The sequence below is a fragment of the Helianthus annuus genome, chromosome 5 (genome assembly GCF_002127325.2).
Source record: "Helianthus annuus cultivar XRQ/B chromosome 5, HanXRQr2.0-SUNRISE, whole genome shotgun sequence".
NCBI classification, from domain to species: Eukaryota; Viridiplantae; Streptophyta; class Magnoliopsida; order Asterales; family Asteraceae; genus Helianthus; species Helianthus annuus.
This window is the reverse complement of record NC_035437.2, coordinates 170,439,283-170,459,300: the sequence shown is the minus strand read 5'-3', so window position 1 is coordinate 170,459,300 and position 20,018 is coordinate 170,439,283. Positions and strand designations below refer to the sequence as shown.

Below are 20,018 nucleotides of genomic sequence, written 5' to 3'. Positions count from 1 at the left end.
ATTCACGTAACTTTTACATTGGTATATCGTTTATTGAAGCTTGTTCTCGTATTACCCGTCGCAACCGCAACCGTTGAAAGATGTTTTTCGGCAATGAAGAATGTGAAGACCGACTTGCGTAATCGGATTGGCGATGAGAATTTAAGTGATAGTTGTATATGTTATATAGAGAAAGACTTGCTTAAGAAAGTACCTCTAGATGATGTTTTGGATAGATTTCAAAAAATGAAAACCCGTAGGACGACTTTTTAAATATGTTTGTAACAATATTTGACGTGTTTTTGATGATTATATAAATTCAAGTTTGATGTTCTTTTTTTTACATGACCCGACCCGACCCGAACCGGTTTTTTTATGTATATATCTAGACGCCTAAAAATAAAAAAAAAATCCGCACCCCCATGAAAAAATTCCTGGGTCCGCCACTGCATTTCGGTTCTTTTTACCTTCCTTTTCCTTTTACCGGTTTTTCCACATTATGCGTAAAATTCAACGTGATATTTTCATCATTATAACTGGCAGAAAATATCAACAACTTCAGAGAAGTGTATGTGAATTTAGTTAATAAATATATAATCAGCCATGTTCAATTACAAATAACGTAAAACATTGATTTCGATCAATCTTGGAACTTACCAAACCGGCGGAGAGAATAAGGGCGGAGCACCGTAGATCGAAACCATCTAAATTCTCTTTCCCCTTGGTTTTTCCTATTTATCCGATCGCTAATTGTTCTTCCCAGATTTGACTTCGTACGCTTTAGTTATGGTACTTGAAGTTTCGAGTCCGGTATGTTTTCACTCCCTCCGTTTTATGTTTTCATGATAGTAATCCTATAATTGTTATTACCCATGTTCTTTTTCGTTTTTTATTACTTTGGTTCTCTTTTGTTATTCGGTTTTCTTTCTGTTTGTATGGTAAAAGCAACACACGTTTACAATTTGTATGTGGATTTTCGTTTGTTGAAATTGTTATTAACAACGCGCTTTTCTGGTGTCAATTACTTCTGTTCTTTTTTCATCACTCGATTCAATTCCCTGTTTATATGGTATAAACAACATTTACAATTTGTGTGTGGACTTTTGTTCGTAGATCTGAAGAACACAATTGTAGATCCATGTTAATCGATCTATAAGTATATATGGTTATGGTTCTCTGTTTGTATTGTATTAAAAACACAAATTGCATGTGAATTCTTGCTTGATGAAATTGTTATTAATGTGTGTGCATGGAAATAAAGCTTATGATCATTTTGTTTATCTTATTATATTATAATTTGCTGTTCGAGAAAAAAAATTGAATGGATGTATAATTATGTGAAAGGGTGAAACTGAAAGGGTGCGTGAAATGGTGTGTCTTAATGTATGAAAGAGTGCGTAAAAGGGTGTGTCTTAATACATTAGTTTGAAGGGATGTGACTTTTTGAAGAGTTGTGATCTAAATCATGGTGCCCTAAGTTACTTTTTTTTGTAAATGGTGTGTCTTAATGCATGAAAGGGTGCCTAAAAGGGTGTGTCTTAATACATTATTTTGAAGGGTTGTGACTTTTTGAAGAGTTGTGATCTACATCATGGTGCCCAAGTTACTTTTTGTAGGGTTATATAATTATATGGTAAAAAATACAACATTATCTACATCTCATCTCATTCTATATAATAAAAAAAAAATATAAGATGCTATAGTGAATCTCTAAAACATAGATTCGCTACTCATTCTTTAAAAGAATTTGTGAGTAGAAGTAGAGAAAAAATAAAACATAAAAAATTAATCTTTTCAAAAGTTCATAAAAAAATCCTCAATGATTTGTTCATTTTGAGAATTCAATAAACACAATTTGATTATAATTTTCATTTAGCATTATTATATATATGCAAATACATTTATTTTCTTTTACATTTCTTTTTGTATTATGGAAATTAATTTGATGTGTAGGAATATAATTTGATATAAGAAGCTAAGGTGTAGAAATATAAGCTCTACAAGAATATAATCTGATGTGTAGGAATATTAACTTATGTAGGAAAATAATCTGGTGTGCATGACTATATTGTATCAGGTGTAGGATAAATATAGTCTCCACACATCATTTACGAAAATAAAATCAAGTTTACTCATTTAACCCATGTAACGGGGTTTTTAACCTAGTTAAATATATAATTAAAATAATTACATTATTTACAGAATTGTCTATCATCAATTAGGTTGGGTGGTGGGGTATAAAGCCCCGAGGGGCTTTATCATGTCACATTAGCGCCACATAGACAAAAGTTTTGTAGCTAACTACCATGCAATGGGATAAAACCCCTTACCTATTAATAAAGTAAAAAAGGAAGACAAAAATGTGATTGGCTCTTGAAAGTAGCCCCCCCCATGTGCAGCCCTTAAGGGTGGGTGGAGTGGTAGCAGTGACTCAATCAGGGAGAAAGGTTTACCGTGCGGTGAAGTGGTGCCGGCCTTCAATCGGTGAGCGGGGAGAGGTTGTGGCGGCGAGTATACACCGAGTCAGGGAAGAGAAGCGATGGAGGAGAGAGAGGGGGTTAATGGTGGACCCTACCATTTTTCAATCAATCACAATTTTTTTTAAATTGTTTACCACTCTCCATGTGTTTGACCATTGCTAGTGATTGAGTGCAAAATGAGGAGTGGAGTGCGGTCTTGACATGACATGACATTATTGGTTTGAAAATAGTTTAAACACTCACCATTTGATGACCACTCCCTCCACCCTAACGCTCGCCAAACCCATGGCGAAGCCATCTGTGGTGCCCCATTTTGACGCCCAGGAAATAGGAAGAGAGACATTATGGGTTGCTATTGAGGGTGATTTGGTAGGTGCGCGAGAACACACTGCCGCCTGGTCTTTCAATCTTTTATCCTAATAACGTAGGATAGAGATTACGTAGTTCTCTTCTCATCTTGTGGTATATTTGTTTAAAAAAATTATATTTAACATGACTGTTTTATTTCATCTATAATATCTATTACAGGAGCTTAGAAGCTGATGTAATTTTGCCTACGTGTCAACCATCTAGCCATGCCACGTAGGATCTGATGATGTCATAATTCGGATATATATAAATATATAAATAAATCTATCTATTATAAAAAACTTCAAATATAGTTTTGGCTCCATTTTCAAAATTTAAACATGTCTCTCTCTCTCTAATATAGTGCTGACTTCATTTATAGTTTTGGCTCCATTTTCAAAATTTAAACCTGTCTCTCTCTCTCTCTCTAATATAGTGCTGACTTCATTTTCAAAATTCAAGCTGTAATTTCAAACCTGCATCTCTTTCTCTCAAATATATTCATGAGGAAAAGAATGGGGCGTCAATCAAGAACCCTAATGTATTCTTTCCATCTAGGGTTTCAAGATCTGCATTTAGGGTTGTGATGATGACTGCAGTTCGGTTCCTACTACCTCCATCATCCGCTGATTTCATCTTCATTGATTTCATCTTGATTCTGGTATGTTGGTTTATTGTTTGTATTCAATCTACATAAAGTTTTGATTTTTTTTTGATCTTACAATGATGTTTAGCCTTTGGATTTTGCGTTTTATTTGTACATCAGAAACCCTAACTTTATCGGTTGATATGTAGCCTACCCTTTCTCTCTATTCAACTTAAATCAAAGAAGAAAAACATGCCATGGATTGAAGATCTAGGGTCTAAAGATTCCTTTATCTCATCTTACATCTACTAAGCTTATAAGGTACGTTTGTTGATTCCAATTCACAGTGGTGTGTGTATGGTGTGTCGGTGGTGTTTCTATAGCGGCAGTATAATCAAAGGGCCTCTTTTATGGAATGAAAGGACTAATTTGTACTATTCGATTGTTAGTTTGAACTAAAAATTGGGGATAGCTTAGTTGGATGAATGATGGAAAATTTTGATTCCTAGGTTTTTGTTGTTGTTGTGGGCAACATTGTTTTCTGCTCTGATATAATATCATAATCTACAATGAGGTTTGTTCTTGACAGAATGGGGATTTTTTAAACAGAGTAAATTGCAACTTCTATTTCTTTATTATGCAGGATTGTTCTTGAACTACTTCTTTGCGTCTTTTTAGAGAGCGTCTATGGTATAGTATTGAACATATTTATTTCATTTCTTTAAGATTTTGCTATTTTGAATCCATCATTTTTGTTGGTTCTAAGACAAAATGTCGCCTTTGTTTATGTTGTGTCGGTTAACATACCAAGGGCCAAGGGGTTATAACTTTCAATTGTGCAGTTATGAAAGTTCCTGCTGTAAGCTTGAAGATTGTCTTTCTTCCTTTGTTGGCATTTGAAATAATAATTCTTGTCGACAATGTGAGGCGCTTTATTTTTAGATTATTAGATCGCTTTAGTTTTATTTGTGGGTGGTTTTGTAAATGAATATTGAAATAAGTAACCCTATAATCTGAAAACAAGATTTGTAATGTGTACAGAATGTGCAAGGCGTTACTGCCAGTAAATGAAGAACATTTGACTGATGAAGCCATATGGGAGACAAGTCACACTGCTTTTGCTATCACATTCAAATATTACATTTAATGTGCTAAAGAAGAAAATAGTAAAAAATAAAATAAAACAATTGTGTAGTTTTCTTGTGTTGGAAACTTAGTTTAAAAAAGCGCGCTTTAAGCTCGCTTAAAGCGTTAACCGTTTGGCAAAACGCTTTATTTGGTCTGAAGCGTCAAAACACGTGAAGCGTTCTGAGGCGACGCCTCGGCCCAATCAGGTGCAAAAAACGACGCTTCAGCGTAGGGTTTTAGGTTTTAACGTTGTTTCAACATTAAAAAAAACGAACAGGGCGTGCAAAAAACGAACAGGGTCTTTATTAAAGGGTATAAGTGACATTTGATCAAGTTGAAAAACCTTGAGCTTAACTTGGTGCATTTATTCTCAGGCAAAGCATGATCACACGGTCATGACTGATGACCTTTCAGCAACGAAAAACATCAAATCAGACATGAAATGTTTTCTTTGCTTTTTAGGGGGAACATAGGTGCTTCTCTCCTAGGGCATACAAAACACAGGTTATTGGCGGCAGCCCGCCATATTTAACATATAAAAAAACTTTATATGTTAAATGTGGCGGGCTTCCACCAATAATATGTGCTTTGTATGCCCTATGGAGAGAAGCACCCATCTTCCCCCTAAAAAGCAAAGAAAACATTAGGAAAAAAACATTATGAATGAGGATGGCCTGAATCTACGTAAGTGGCATGTTTATTATATTTACCGATTTCAAATTTTATTTCCAACCTTTCTGATTTAGGTTTTTTGCAGACATTGACAGTGCAACAAAGGTTGCACCAAAGCCAGAAACACTGGTTGGGTTTTCCTACAATATTGTATGAAAGGTTGCTGCTAAGCATCCCAAAAATCTCTGGATCTTGGCTGGAAAGTCATTAGGTTCAAGGTAATGGTTAGATTTTAAAACTGTTATTAATCATGAGCTAATTATAATTGTTCTGAAGTTAAACCTTTTAGTTATGTTCATTCTAAAATGAAATTCATCCCGATTGGTCGCTAAGAGTTTGTAGAATATAATCTGATAAGTTATGGAGATAATGCATCTCTATCATAGGGTACATGCTGAGATTATTGAATTTTGAGTGACATACCCCATATATAGCTTTAACATAGTTTATTATTATTATAAACATAGTTAACATTAAGAATGATTGTAGTGTTAAGTGTATTATTTTGAACTTTTTGAACAAGTTTTAACTGCAAAGGAGTAAAAAGGTTGATAACTTTAACGATAATCGTTGTTGTAACAAAGAATGTTGGTTTTATTCGGTGTGTATATTGTAGTTAACAGAAAAATGGGGAGATACCGTTGTTTTAGGCATCGAGCAAAGCAGCAGGGAAGGCTTTCAGCAACATGGTTGTGGGCTATAACAATGTTGATGTCGATACAAGGTGTTGCTGTTTCAAACACACCTGTGAGTTTCGTTCTTCAGGTCAATATTAATGGCAAAACGACATTTTATTCATTCATGTGCTAAAAACTTAGACTTTATTTGATGATGTTGATGTTGATGTTGATGCAGAAGTGTTTTTACATTCAACTGGACTTAAAAATCAAGTGCATAAAAATGGTCATTGTGGAATGGATTTGATATTGCTTGGTGCTTATTTGGACAAAAAAAATCAACGTATTTAAACAGGTAAATTTACAACCGCTTATTTATGATAATCTCTGGTAACTTGAGTTCGTATTTACGATTAGATACTTCCTATTGAGTTTACTCTATAGGTAATGGTGTAGTAAAAGGAAATTTAATTATAATTGAAAAACTAACATAAGGACTTTGTTATAAAAGTGCAGCGAACCAGACCACATTGTCATGCATCCTAGGGTTTCTGGAGCAAATCCTTGTGTTGGGGCAGCAGCGATTTGGGTTGTTTGTGGCTGCGTGGGTGGTGCCTCGATGCTGCAAACAGTGGTCAAATAACATTGGATAGTAGGGGTAACGAGTACCATAACAAAACAACAAAAGGAATAACAACAACATGTAATTAGGTGTAGTTTTGGGGCTGATAATGGTGTCTAAACAACCATTATAAGCGATGGTTGCGGCTGTCAAAACAGTTCAAAAACAGGACGCCATGCTTAAATGATTCAGGGTCGGTTTCGGGGTTGAATCATAGTTTACAAATTGTGAGTTCGTAAGGTATTTTTAGGGTATGTTAAAGGTTAGTTATATTCCATGTTTTATTCAGGGGCTAATTTGATATGTAATAGAAAAAAATACCCAAGTTTATAAACATGGAAGTGAAAACACCATGATCAATATTTCTCTTTTGTATGTGTTCGAATTCTTGACTTATTATTTAAGAGTTTGTTTTGATTTGTCAAATTTTGATATTTTATACTTTATCACAATTTTGGTCATTTTCTTCTTATTAGTGATACTGATGCTTATGGCCACACCTTATATCCCACTTAGACATGAAAAAAAAATAGAAACTCAGTTTAAGAAATATAATTGTTCTGCTTTACTTAGAATGCCTGTGTGTTTATAGTTCATAAAAGATGAAAGATGACGCATGAACTAAAGCAAAGGTTCCTTAAAATCAGCTTTGCCTTTGCTGCTCGATATGCAATCATGGTATCTATACTTTGGCAGGGCATTCCAAGTGGTTTTAGGCGATCGACGGCACAGTGGGCAATAAAATGACATTGCCTTTGCATACGTCTCTATATACAAGTATATGGCATGTTGTTCGGGTTATTTGATATTAGTTTTTGTGTTATTGGTTTGTCTTTTGTTGTGTGAACTCTTCGGTTCTTCTGTGTTCATTTTCGTCTACTATTGCTTTTTTATAACAGCTCTTCGTTTCTTATCTCTTTAATAATATGATTTTTAGACACAAATGGTTAGAAAACATGAAGAAATGATTAATAATCTGATTTTTAGATACAAATGGTTAGAAAACATTAAGAAATGATTAATAATCTGATTTGTAGACAACATATTATCAATTACTTAGCTTATTTCTATATCAAACCTGAACTAATAATTTTTTCGTCGCATAGTACTGAAATTTTTATGTCCTAACACATACTGCCTTAACATTTGTTTTCGATCGTTATTAAACATACCCGTGTGTTCACACGGATGTTACAACTAGTTAACTTTATAATAGTTAAAAAAACGCATAATTAAGAATATACTTTTTTAAATTTATATATTACCTTGAGTAATACTAAATTAATAATAATTAATTTATTATAAAAAAGTAGACATTTTTAAGTGATGAGTTAAACTCTAATATGATACCTAACATGGTGTTAGCTCTAAACGTTCAATCACAATCACATAAATTAGAAATAATTCTAACTAGAGATAACATAACTTCATAAAATAAGTAATCAAGCTTAAAATCACTGAAATTATATCACGGAATCACGAATTAGAGATAACATAACTTCGTAAAATAAGTAATCAAGCTTAAAATCCACTGCAATTATATCACGGATTAGAGATAACATAACTTTGTAAAGTAAGTAATCAAGCTTAAAATCCACTGCAATTATATCACGGGCATCATGCATTAACATTACGAAAACATGCAAATTTGAATACAATTTTATACAGTTTGTCCTTTTAATACTTGTTAAATAACATTATTCGTGTTTATGAATTATGAACTAGTTCTTTTTTTTTTTTTTTTTTAACAGACACGTGAATTTAAAAGATGCAAAAGAACCGCAATTTTATAGAACCGAAAATTTTATAATTGGAATACCTACTAGAAACATTTTAAGCTAAATAAGGTTATATTAATATAACCTTCAAAGAGTGTGACATAATGCTAAGTAGTTAATCTAACAAATGTCTCCTGCTCAGTTTTTACATTTTAATTGGCTTTTATTTTTTACTTTTTTAACCCTTTGAATGTCACATATCTAGCATAATATCATTTTATTTACTCTTATTAGCTAGCATAACATTGGTGTAATATTAATAAACTATATTTCTAACATGTGAAATGAAGGAAAACAATAGTTAAAATGTGGTCCTCGACTCCTCGTTAGTATTTTATAAATAAAAGTTATTATATTATTTCAATTCCATAATTATATTCGACTTTTCTAGTCGATTCCATTTGGATCCTATTCGAGTTTCAACACAATGCATCATCTTTCTTTTATACATATATAGACAGGCATTTTTCCTGTCCACAATAAGCTCTAAAGTCGTATTCACATTCACCACAAAATATACTACAATATTAAACTTGTGTTCTATGCCACAAACCGTCACAAACTCTTTAGCGACACTCATAAAACCACGTAGACGAAACAAGCAACACCAATCAATCCTCCTTCCAATCTACTTATATGACAATATTATCAATATACCAACCCCACCCCAACTCACAACCTCAATAATGTTCACCTTACCCCAACACCACCTCCACCAAGCCACCACCATCCGCTACCGTCACAATCGCGACCACCGTATCTATTGTGCCATCACAACTCAAGTAAAAACAAGACCAAAACTAGAACCACTAGTCATCAACACCACAACACTTGCTACACCTCCAAAAGCGGACGACCCAAGTCTTAAATCAACTTGGTCCCACCGTGCATGGGTGGGCGCTGGGTGCGGCACTGTGCTCGCTTCCCTGGCGAGCTCAGTCGTTGGGTCATATGACTCACACATATGGCTTGAGCCCGTTTTATCCGGGTTCATTGGCTACTTGTTTGCGGACCTTGGGTCTGGAGTATACCATTGGGGCATCGACAACTACGGCGATGCCTCAACTCCAGTATTTGGCACGCAAATTGATGCGTTCCAGGGCCATCATAAATGGCCCTGGACCATTACTAAACGCCAGTTTGCAAATAATTTACACGCGCTAGCGCGTGTAGTTACTTATATAGTGCTACCGATTGATCTGGTCTTCCATGATCAACCGGTGGTAATGGGGTTCGTGGGGATGGCTAGCGGGTGCATCATGTTTAGCCAGCAGTTCCATGCTTGGGCTCACGGGACTAAGAGCAAGCTGCCCGCGGTCGTGGTGGCGTTGCAAGACGCTGGGGTGTTGGTTTCCCGGTCGCAACACGCGGCTCACCACAAGCAGCCGTATAACAACAACTACTGCATTGTGAGTGGGGTTTGGAATAGGTTTTTGGATGATCATAAGGTGTTTGAGGCTCTAGAAATGGTGATATATTTCAAGCTTGGGCTCCGGCCACGGTCGTGGAATGAACCGAACTCCGATTGGACGGAGGAGGCGGAGGATTCTCCGGTGACTTATGTTACATGATACATGTTATTACTTATTTTTTTAAGATTCAAAATTATATATGAAGTATATATACCATTGCTAATTGCATTAATTCTTTGTTACCATGAAGAAACTTTAATTTGAGACGTTACCTTACTCCACTTATTTAGTTAGTGACGAATGATATTCCCAGGATCAACGTTTGCTAGGAACGAAAATTTCAAAAGAATGAGTATGTTTACCGGAGATTCTGAATCATGGGTACTAATAATGTTAGGAGTCGTAGCACGGGTTACGGCTCAACCATGTATTCGTACTGTTTTTTCTGGTTTTATACAAATGATACCCCTAAATAAAACACGAGGATACCCCTAATTAAGGAAATAGGATACTTGATATTACTAAAATCCCTTTTTTTTACAAGCCCAAACATTTTACAACCCGAAATCTTGTAGAATAATTAAGCCTAATGATAAGATAAGCCCAAATTTTAACAAAAATAGAATTGAAAGGAAGCCCTAAATCTAACTTATAATAAAAGACTCCAAATAATTCTACATGACATTCTCCCCTTCAACCTCATAAATTTTATTTATATTTGTTTAATATTTTTTTAATATTAATATTAATTAATAACCAATATATAGATATCACTTATTTTTATCCTTATCTTTATCTAAAATTAATAAATAATTTCAATTTTGCAATTTAGATCCTTTGTTTTTTTTTTTACTTTTAAACCCAAGGTTTTTCATCTTTTCCAATTTAATCCCAACTCTTTTTTATTTTCTTTTTGGTCCACCACACTTTTCATCTTTCCCAAGTTTTTCGTTTCGTTCTAAATTTTGCGAGTTAACGCACCGCAACATGCATGTGGGCTTCAACATTTTTTCGTATATTTTTTTCCGTTTGACTGGCCCGTCGCGTCACATCTATTTTTCTGCGTGTGACAAGTTTGTCCAACACACGGGTCCTGTATGGACTTAGTTAATTTTTTCTATGTTTTACGTTTTGGTTTAATTTCTCAGCAACGAGCGTGCGTGATTCAAAGATTTTACGTCTGTTTTTCGCACGACGTTATTTTTTCCCATTTTTATTTATTTTGTTTATACGAGCTTCTCCGGTGTTGGTGGCCGCTGACAATGGTATAGTATTGCTACTACTTAACACAGATTTATGAAAACCGCTGTAACGCTGAGGCTTAATACTAGTACAATTGATAAAGTTAGCCAAAGACCCAAACAATAATCTATTAAGTATTTTGCTTAATTTATTTATTATCGTTTTTTTTATTATTGTATGATTGCATAGTAAAAAAACGAGATACCTTTAAATTAATGGGCTAGCTCCGCCACTGCCCCTGTTATGTTATTGGTAAAATAAATCAGGATACCCCTAAATTATTAGGCTAGATCCGTGATGTGCGTGAAGTGTGTTATAATTTAGATATATATTTTAAGCCCTTTTTACACTTTTTAGCCAAGTTTTAAATTTATAAAACACGATATTTACTAACACTAAACACACATATGGGCAAGTGCACCCATCGTGGACGTAGTATAGTGTTGGTAAGATACCAAGGTCGTCCAAGGACACAAGAGCTTTTAGTACCGATTTATTCTCTACGTCTAATCAAATCAAAATGTTAGAAAAAGATTTTTAAACTAAGAAAATAAAACTAACTAAATGCTGAAAAATAAAAAATAAAAATAAAAACAGATAGACAAGATGAATCACTTGGATCCGACTCGTGTATTAGTATAACCTTTGATTATTTTCGCACTTTTGCACTTGTTTAAGAGATTATCTTAGTTATTGTAGTAGGCCCTTCTTTTGAAGGCGGCGTTACCCTCAACCCAGTAGTTTGAGTCAGCAAGGATACAATCCTAAAGGGTCGGATTATTGAAAGATAATGAATTAAGTTATTAATGCAAATTATGGTAGGGCCCTCTTTTGGAGGTGACGTTACCCTCGACTAAGTAGTCTGAGTCAGCAGGGATACAGTCCTAAATAGCCGGGTTATAGTATTAATAGTAGTTTACTTATGAGGGGGTCAAAGAGTTTGGATCCCCGCCATCCAATACCTTTGGGTACTGAAGGAGATCCTACTAAATTTGACCCAGGTCCCTTGCAGGACCTCTAAACGCTGAACAAGGGCAAGACCCTTACCAAATCGTTCCCTTAACCCCCGACCAGGTAGCCAACATACCTCCATATAGACCGTGGAGATATGAATGGTGAAAATCTTTTATTTTATATAGACAGTAAAATAATGTCAAGACACCACGGACAAACGATAAGGAAAAGTCACCTTCAACATAAGAAACTAGTTATTAAAGGCATTAATACAAAACCAAATAAAAAGTGCAAAAGATTAAAAATAAAAAGTATTATACTAAACACTTGTCTTCACCAAGTGATGTAAGAGACTTAGGCAAACATGGCCTTGATTGTCAAGAACTCTTACGATCAATCTTGGATCCCGAGACGACTCACACACTCTATGATGGACAATGGATGATGGTGGTGGATGATGGTGTTGTGATGGTGGTGGGTGGTGGATGAAGTGTGAGAGAGGTGGTGTGCCAAGGATGAGTTGCAATGAATCCAAGCACTCCTATTTATAAGCTGAACAGAGGCCTGGGCACGGCCCCTGTCCGCTGGGCACGGCCCCGTGCCTGTCTAACACTATCTCTCCTCATTAATTGTAATTCACAATTACAATTAATGCGCCTGCAGTACTTTGGGCACGCCCCCGTGTTCAATGGGCACGGCCCCGTGGTGAGCAATAGAAGCTTCTACAGGTTTGTCTTTTCTGCTGCTTCTTGGGCACGGCCCCGTGCTCGCTGAGCACCGGACGTGTTCAGTCTTCTGCCTTCTCTGTTTTGCTTGGGAGGATGCTGTTGAGGGGTCGGGCAATCCACTTTTGTTCCTTTTCTTGTATTTATGCTAGATTTAGCTGTCTTTTTGCTTCTTTTGTTAATTTGAGCTCATTTAATCCTGAAAATACAAAAGGAAGACAAAAACACACTTTTTCCAACATTAGTACTCAAAAAGGGTTACTTTTATGCCTCATTTAATGTAATTTATATGTTGCATTTTACACACATCAATCCACCACTAGCTCTAGTACCTTTAAATTTAAACAATTTTGTCAAACACGATTTGCGTGTATTTATAGACTATAGATCATCACACACACACTCACTCTAAAATTACTCAAAGTAAAATCTAGTCAGATTGAAGTTCAAGATTGTAATATATGAAACTTTTCTAACCCTAATATAATAAATACTATAAGTATTACGACAGTTATAATGTTAGATATTAGAGTGAATTGCAAGAATTGTCCTTTATCTTTATACCCATTTGCAGGCGCTGTCCTTTATGTTTAAAATTGACGAGTTTTGTACTTTATGTTTTCAAATCATACACGTTTTATCCTTTAACCCTAACCCAGTTAGATTTTTCTGTCAAATCTGGTCATGTGCAATCCACATGAGGGTAAAATTGTCATTTTAACTTGCAGGGACTAACTGTGTATGTCACACCCCCAAAATCCACATGCGGAACACCACCGCTTGGAGGCGTGACTGACCAGGATCCAGCCACTAATCATACTGAGCATTGATTTAATAATAGAAATATTTACTATCCAAAATAGTTAGCAACATCGTAGTTAAAGTTTGATAATTAGTTTAACAAAACAGCGGAAGCATAAACCAATAGTTTTAAAAATAGTCCTTAGTTCGAGATAGTTAAACCCAATCACACGGGTTTGACGAACACTACACATCCCCAAGCAGCAGCTCCTCAGTCACGGGTTACCTGCAAAGCATGCAGTAAGGGGTCAACAATAATGCTGAGTGAGTTCACTAGTTGTCCAGTTTTAGTTTACCAAAAACTTAAGTTGTTTAGATAAAGCATTTATAATCACGTTGTGGGGAGCTACCCCATCTGTAAGCTCACTAAACTATAGATACCGAAACTGTTGACGGAATGTTATCGTGCCCCGAGTCAATGTCTATCGTCATTGACCATGTTGCAAGGTCTACTAGTTCACGCCCGATCTCCCCCGGTCACGGTGTGAGGTTGTCAAACCTAATAGCGTTATCAACTAATAACCCGTTCGCCCCCGGCGATTAATCGGTACTGTAAGCAGGGACTTGGAGTGATAGAGTTTCGTTTAGCATGGCTAGTTGTGATTTATAAATAATATCCAAACGTATCTCCCCCGGAGATAGTAATTACCCATTTTGTTTTCCCCCGGAAGTAATGGTTCAAAGTGTTTTTCTCAAAATTGGTAGTTTGTTCGTGTCCCTCCACGGGACGCATGCTTTTAGTGTGTGAACTCACCTTGGGTTGCTCGGCAGATTAGTTAACTTGTCAAACACGTTGGTCACCACGTCCTAACATGGTTACCGGTATAGGTCAGGTTTGGTGTACAAGCATTCACGTAAAATCTACACATAACTAACACGTTGCATGCATACAAACAGTCATAGGGTTATTGGGCCGGCCCTAACATTTACACAAGCAAACAGTAACACGTAGTCCAGTCAACAGTCAGCCCATATTAAACACATTCTGGCCCAATAACCAAAGTGAACAGCCCAGTCGCAACAAGGGGTCTCGAGTCGCAACCAGGAGGTCTCGGCTTGTCATGCTGTGGTTGCGAGTCGCAACCGCGTGGTCTCGAGTTGTCACGCTGTGGTTACGAGTCGCAACCGTGTGATCTCGAGTCGCAACCGTGCAGTTTCGAGTTGTCATGCTGTGGTTGCGAGTCGCAACTGTGTGGTTGCGAGTCGTAATGCTGTCCTTTTCATGTTCACGTGTGGATTCAGATACATCAGTCCAACTTGTACTATGAAATCAGGCCCAAATCAAGTAATAGCCAATAAGGTTTCACTAACACTTTTCCTAAACTGTCATTAATAAAAATTGGATCAAACATTGCCTTTTTTTGAAAACTTCAAACCATATTCAACAAGTTCATCCTATATTCATAAATTTCTAGGGCTTCCATCTTATCATAAACATACATTTTTATGAACCATAATCACCTATTTTAACAAGATCAACATGTAAGAACATGAAAACATACATTTTGTGACATTAAACATAACTCGGTTGGCCCTAATCCTTCTTAACCACTATTCTTTAGCCACTTAAACATGTTATCAAGCTTTCATACATAAGGGTTTACACATATAGTCAAACTTCACAAATCATCCTAAAATCATGCATAACACTCTAAACAAGCACTTTCTAGTTCATTCATCACACATAAACACACATAACATAATCACTAACCGGTTGTGAAGAAGGAGCCGAAACAAAGGGAAAAGAACCGAGAAAGTAGAGTGTCCGAATGATGATGATCTTGTCCGAGATTTCTTGACCGAGATTCCTTGTGAGATCCGATTTGCTCCAAGCTTGAACCGAGATTTAGGAGAGAAAGTAGTGTTGTTTGGGGTTTCTAGTGAGAGAGAAATAGAAGGAGTGTGTGGATATGTTTGTGTAAAATGAAGGAAAGTGGGGAAGGTTAGGATTTTATACAAGGTTCAAAATAGGCTAAGGGGTTTCGGCCCAAACCGGTTACGGCCCAAGAGGCCCACTCGAAACCGAGTGGCCCACTCGCAACCGAGCGGTTGCGAGTCATGGTCTCGACTCACATACATATATATATAATACATACATACAACACATATCATGCGCAAAGATCACGTTTTCATTTAATAACATATATATTCACAAAAAAAAAATGTTACAAAGTGTTCGTTCGGAAAAACCTAGAGTGTCACATTATCCCCAAGTTTTAAGAACTTTCGTCCCGAAAGTTAAGGCAGCCACTGCCAAGCTAGCGTGTTTCAACGGGGTGTCACATCATCCCCCCGTTAGTTTGGAATTTCGTCCCGAAATTCGGTTGTAGCTTCAGTGCTGGGGTTTTCGTTTGGGAACAACTGGGGATACTTGGACTTCATCTTGTCTTCCCGCTCCCAGGTAAACTCTGGGCCACGCCGTGAGTTCCAACGAACTCGCACGAGAGGTATCTGGCTACGTTTGAGGGTTTTGATCTCTCGATCCGTGATCTCAATCGGTTCCTCAGTAAAGTGTAGCTGTTCATCAATAGTGAGTTCCTTGAAAGGAATTATGAGTGTTTCATCTGACAGACACTTCTTCAGATTAGACACGTGAAAGACATTGTGCACTGCACTCAGCTCTGCAGGCAGGTTCAATCTATAAGCAACCTTACCGATTTTCTCGGAAATTTCGAATGGTCCAACATATCGCGGATTCAGCTTGCCTCGCTTACCGAAGCGAACAACACCCTTCCAGGGTGAGACTTTAAGTAGAACCCGGTCCCCGACCTGGAATTCTAGTGGTTTCCTACGTTTATCAGCGTAGCTTTTCTGACGGTCACGAGCTGCCGCCATGCGTTGCCTGACCTGGGCAATCTTTTCCGTTGTGTCTACCACCAGTTCTGGGCCTGTGAGTTGACTGTCACCGACTTCCGCCCATCAAAGAGGTGATCGGCATTTACGACCGTACAATGCCTCAAAAGGTGCCGCCTGAATACTAGTGTGGTAGCTGTTGTTGTAGGAGAATTCCACCAGCGGTAGATGCTTCTCCCAGTTCTTGCCAAAATCGATCACACATGCTCTAAGCATGTCCTCCAGAGTTTGGATGGTGCGTTCAGACTGCCCATCCGTCTGTGGGTGGTAAGCGGTGCTCATGTCCAACCGTGAGCCAAAGGATTTGTGCATAGCTTGCCACAACTCGGAAGTAAAACGAGCGTCTCGGTCGGAAATAATAGAAGTTGGCACCCCGTGCCTCGAGACTACTTCCTTTAAATAGATTTCTGCCAAGGTAGAGAACTTGTCCGTTTCCTTAATGGCCAGAAAGTGTGCAGACTTAGTCAATCGATCTACTATTACCCAAATAGTGTCATTCCCGCGTTGGGATCTAGGTAGCCCAGTAACAAAATCCATGGAAATTTGTTCCCATTTCCACTTCGGGATTTCTGGTTGCTGGAGTAGTCCTGCTGGTTTCTGATACTCAGTCTTGACTCTTGCGCAGGTCAAACATTTGCTAACGTAAGCTGCTATGTGGGCTTTCATGCCAGGCCACCAGTAAGTGGTCCTTAAGTCGTGGTACATCTTATCTGAACCAGGATGTACTGAATAACGGGACTTATGGGCTTCGTCCATCACAAGCTCACGCAGATCTCCGTAGAGTGGGACCCAAATGCGCCCTGCCACATAGTAAGCGCCGTCTTCTTTTTGCTCTAGTCGTTGTCTCGATCCTCGCAGGGACTCAGCCCTGATGTTTTCCGGTTTCAGAGCTTCAATCTGAGCATTTCGAATCTGAGTAGGGAGATTAGACTGGATGGTAAGTTGTAACGCTCGCACGCGCCTGGGCGTAGTGTCTTTTCGGCTAAGGGCGTCTGCCACAACATTGGCCTTGCGCGGATGGTACTTGATGGCGCATTCATAATCATTCAGGAGTTCGACCCATCGACGTTGTCGCATGTTTAATTCCTTTTGCTTGAAGATATGCTCGAGACTCCTGTGATCGGTGTAAATAGTGCACTTGGTACCGTACAGGTAATGTCTCCATATCTTAAGCGCGAAGATCACTGCTCCTAGTTCCAAGTCGTGCGTAGTGTAGTTCCTTTCGTGAGTCTTAAGTTGTCGAGAGGCGTAAGCAATAACTTTGTCGCGTTGCATTAACACACAACCGAGCCCATGGATGGATGCATCGCAGTAAACTACGAAGTCGTCAGTGCCTTCAGGCAGCGAGAGAATAGGAGCACTACAGAGATTATCCTTTAGTTTCTGAAATGCGGTTTCCTGAGCTTCACCCCATTTATAAACCGTACCCTTCTGAGTAAGAGCCGTGAGAGGCTGAGCGATCTTTGAGAATCCCATGATAAATCTTCGATAGTACCCTGCTAGTCCCAAGAATTGGCGGACTTCGGTCGGAGTCTTAGGGGTAGGCCAATTCTTTATAGAGTCGATCTTTGCAGGGTCGACGTGAATTCCATCCTTGTTAACCACGTGCCCAAGGAAATGGACTTCTCGAAGCCAGAAGTCGCATTTCGAGAACTTGGCATACAGTTGCTCATTGCGAAGGAGTTCGAGGATAAGGCGTAGGTGCTGTTCATGCTCTTCTTGACTTTTCGAGTAGATCAGGATGTCGTCGATAAACACAATCACAAATTTGTCGAGGTAAGGTTTGCACACTCGGTTCATAAGATCCATGAATACTGCGGGCGCGTTGGTCATTCCAAAGGGCATAAAAAGGAATTCATAATGACCATAGCGAGTTCTGAATGCAGTTTTGGAGATGTCTTCATTACGGACCCTTAGCTGATGATAGCCTGATCGCAGGTCAATCTTAGAATAGTAGCTCGATCCTTGCAACTGATCGAATAGGTCGTCGATTCGCGGGAGAGGGTAACGATTCTTGATGGTAACCTTGTTCAGCTCACGATAGTCAATGCACATTCGGAACGTGCCATCCTTCTTCTTAACAAAGAGTACCGGTGCTCCCCAGGGTGATGAACTAGGGCGGATAAACCCTTTATCCAATAGTTCCTGTAGTTGAGTAGAGAGTTCCTTCAATTCTGCGGGGGCTAGTCGATAAGGTGCACGAGCTATTGGCGCTGCTCCGGGAGCTAGCTCGATTTGGAATTCGACCTGACGGTGGGGAGGGAGTCCAGGTAATTCTTCAGGAAATACCTCGGGGTAGTCACGCACCACTGGAAAATCTTCAGTCCTCTTTTCCTTTTCCTGCGTGTTGGTGACAAGTGCTAAGATAGCGGTGTGCCCTTTTCGTAAACACTTCTGGGCCTTCAAGAATGAGATAACGCCGGATATTTCTCCGCCTTTGCCACCTTGTACAATAAGAGGTTTGCCAGAGCGGCGGGGAATACGGACTGTTTTCTCTTGACAGAGGATCTCAGCGCGATGCTTGGATAACCAATCCATACCGATGACGACGTCGAAGCTTCCAAGAGTAACAGGGAAAAGATCGATACTAAATGTCTGACCAGACAACTCTAGTTTGCAGCCTTTGATAACATGTGAGGCCTCGATGTTTCTACCATTAGCTAACTCGACGATATGAGGAGAACTTAGTAACGAAAGCGGACGCTTAAGCTTCTTACTAATACGTAGGGACACATAACTAGCATCGGCTCCAGAATCAAACAATACAGAAACATAACGATCATCGAGTAGGAACTTACCCGCCACGACATTGGGGTCATTCCTTGCTTCGCCAGCTCCAATCACAAAAGCCCTTCCTCTAGCACCATTCCCAGCGTTGTTGTTCTGATCGTTGTTTCCAGCTCCCTGATTGTTGTTGCAGTTCTGGTTCAGTTCAGGGCAATTCTTCTTAAAGTGCCCCTCAGCTCCACACTGGAAACAACCCTTGGCGTTCCCGTGATGTTGTTGCTGCTGGTTCTGCCCCACGGGACGTGGACTCCTACAGTCCTTGGCCTCATGCCCCATCTTGTTGCATCGCTGACACTGATTTTTCCCACACGGCCCGCTGTGATGTCGATTACACTTGTTGCACTTGGGGTGGTTACCGCGATAGCCACCCTGTTGTTGAGTGCCCTTGTTGTTTTCAGTTTTCCTTTGCTGTGCTGGGGCCTGAGTGGGGTTAGCATCCTTGCTTTGACTTCCTTCCCACTTACGCTTGTTGTCACTAGAAGTCCCGACAGTAGCACTGATCCTTTTGGGCAACCTGCCCTCTTCCACGGCCTGATCAGTAAGTTTGTGAGCAAGTCGAACGATCGGCTGAATGGTAGTGAGGTTGGCTGAAGTTACATGGCTTCGAATTTCTGGAGCCAAACCCTTGACGTACAACTCGATTCTTCGATACATAGGTCGAGACATGTTTGGGCAAAGAGCAGCATAATCATTGGACAGCTTGGTGTAGGTTTCAATCTCTGACCCAACCATCTTAAGCGCATAGTACTCGTTCTCAAGCTTGTGGATGTCGTCTCGGTGACAGTACTCCTCCTTAATCATGTCCTTGAAATCCTCCCACGCAGTAGCATTAGCAGTTTCCAATCCAAACATCTGAATTTGCGCCTTCCACCAAGAAAGCGCGTTTCCTTCAAGCGTAGCAGTAGCAAACTTCACCCAATTCGCAGGGGGACACTCACAGATAGCAAAGACAGCTTCAACTTTCTCAATCCAATGCAGAAGACCTATGGCACCCTCAGTGCCATTGAAAGGGAGAGGCTTGCAATCCATGAAAG

General features: G+C 38.8%; 1 protein-coding gene across 1 annotated transcript; it reads left to right on the top strand.

Annotated features, from left to right (window-relative positions):
- The first annotated feature begins 8,689 nt into the window (after positions 1-8,689).
- LOC118492410 (fatty acid desaturase 4, chloroplastic-like) lies at positions 8,690-9,893 on the top strand. The gene has a single exon (XM_035990400.1). The coding sequence runs from the start codon at positions 8,753-8,755 to the stop codon at positions 9,779-9,781; it is 1,029 nt and encodes a 342-aa protein (XP_035846293.1). The 5' UTR covers positions 8,690-8,752; the 3' UTR covers positions 9,782-9,893.
- Positions 9,894-20,018: the final 10,125 nt, after the last annotated feature.

What these genes read in the sequence shown, in the direction of transcription:
- LOC118492410 (XM_035990400.1), top strand. Translation starts at nt 8,753, where the DNA reads ATGCCACAAACCGTCACAAACTCTTTAGCGACACTCATAAAACCACGT.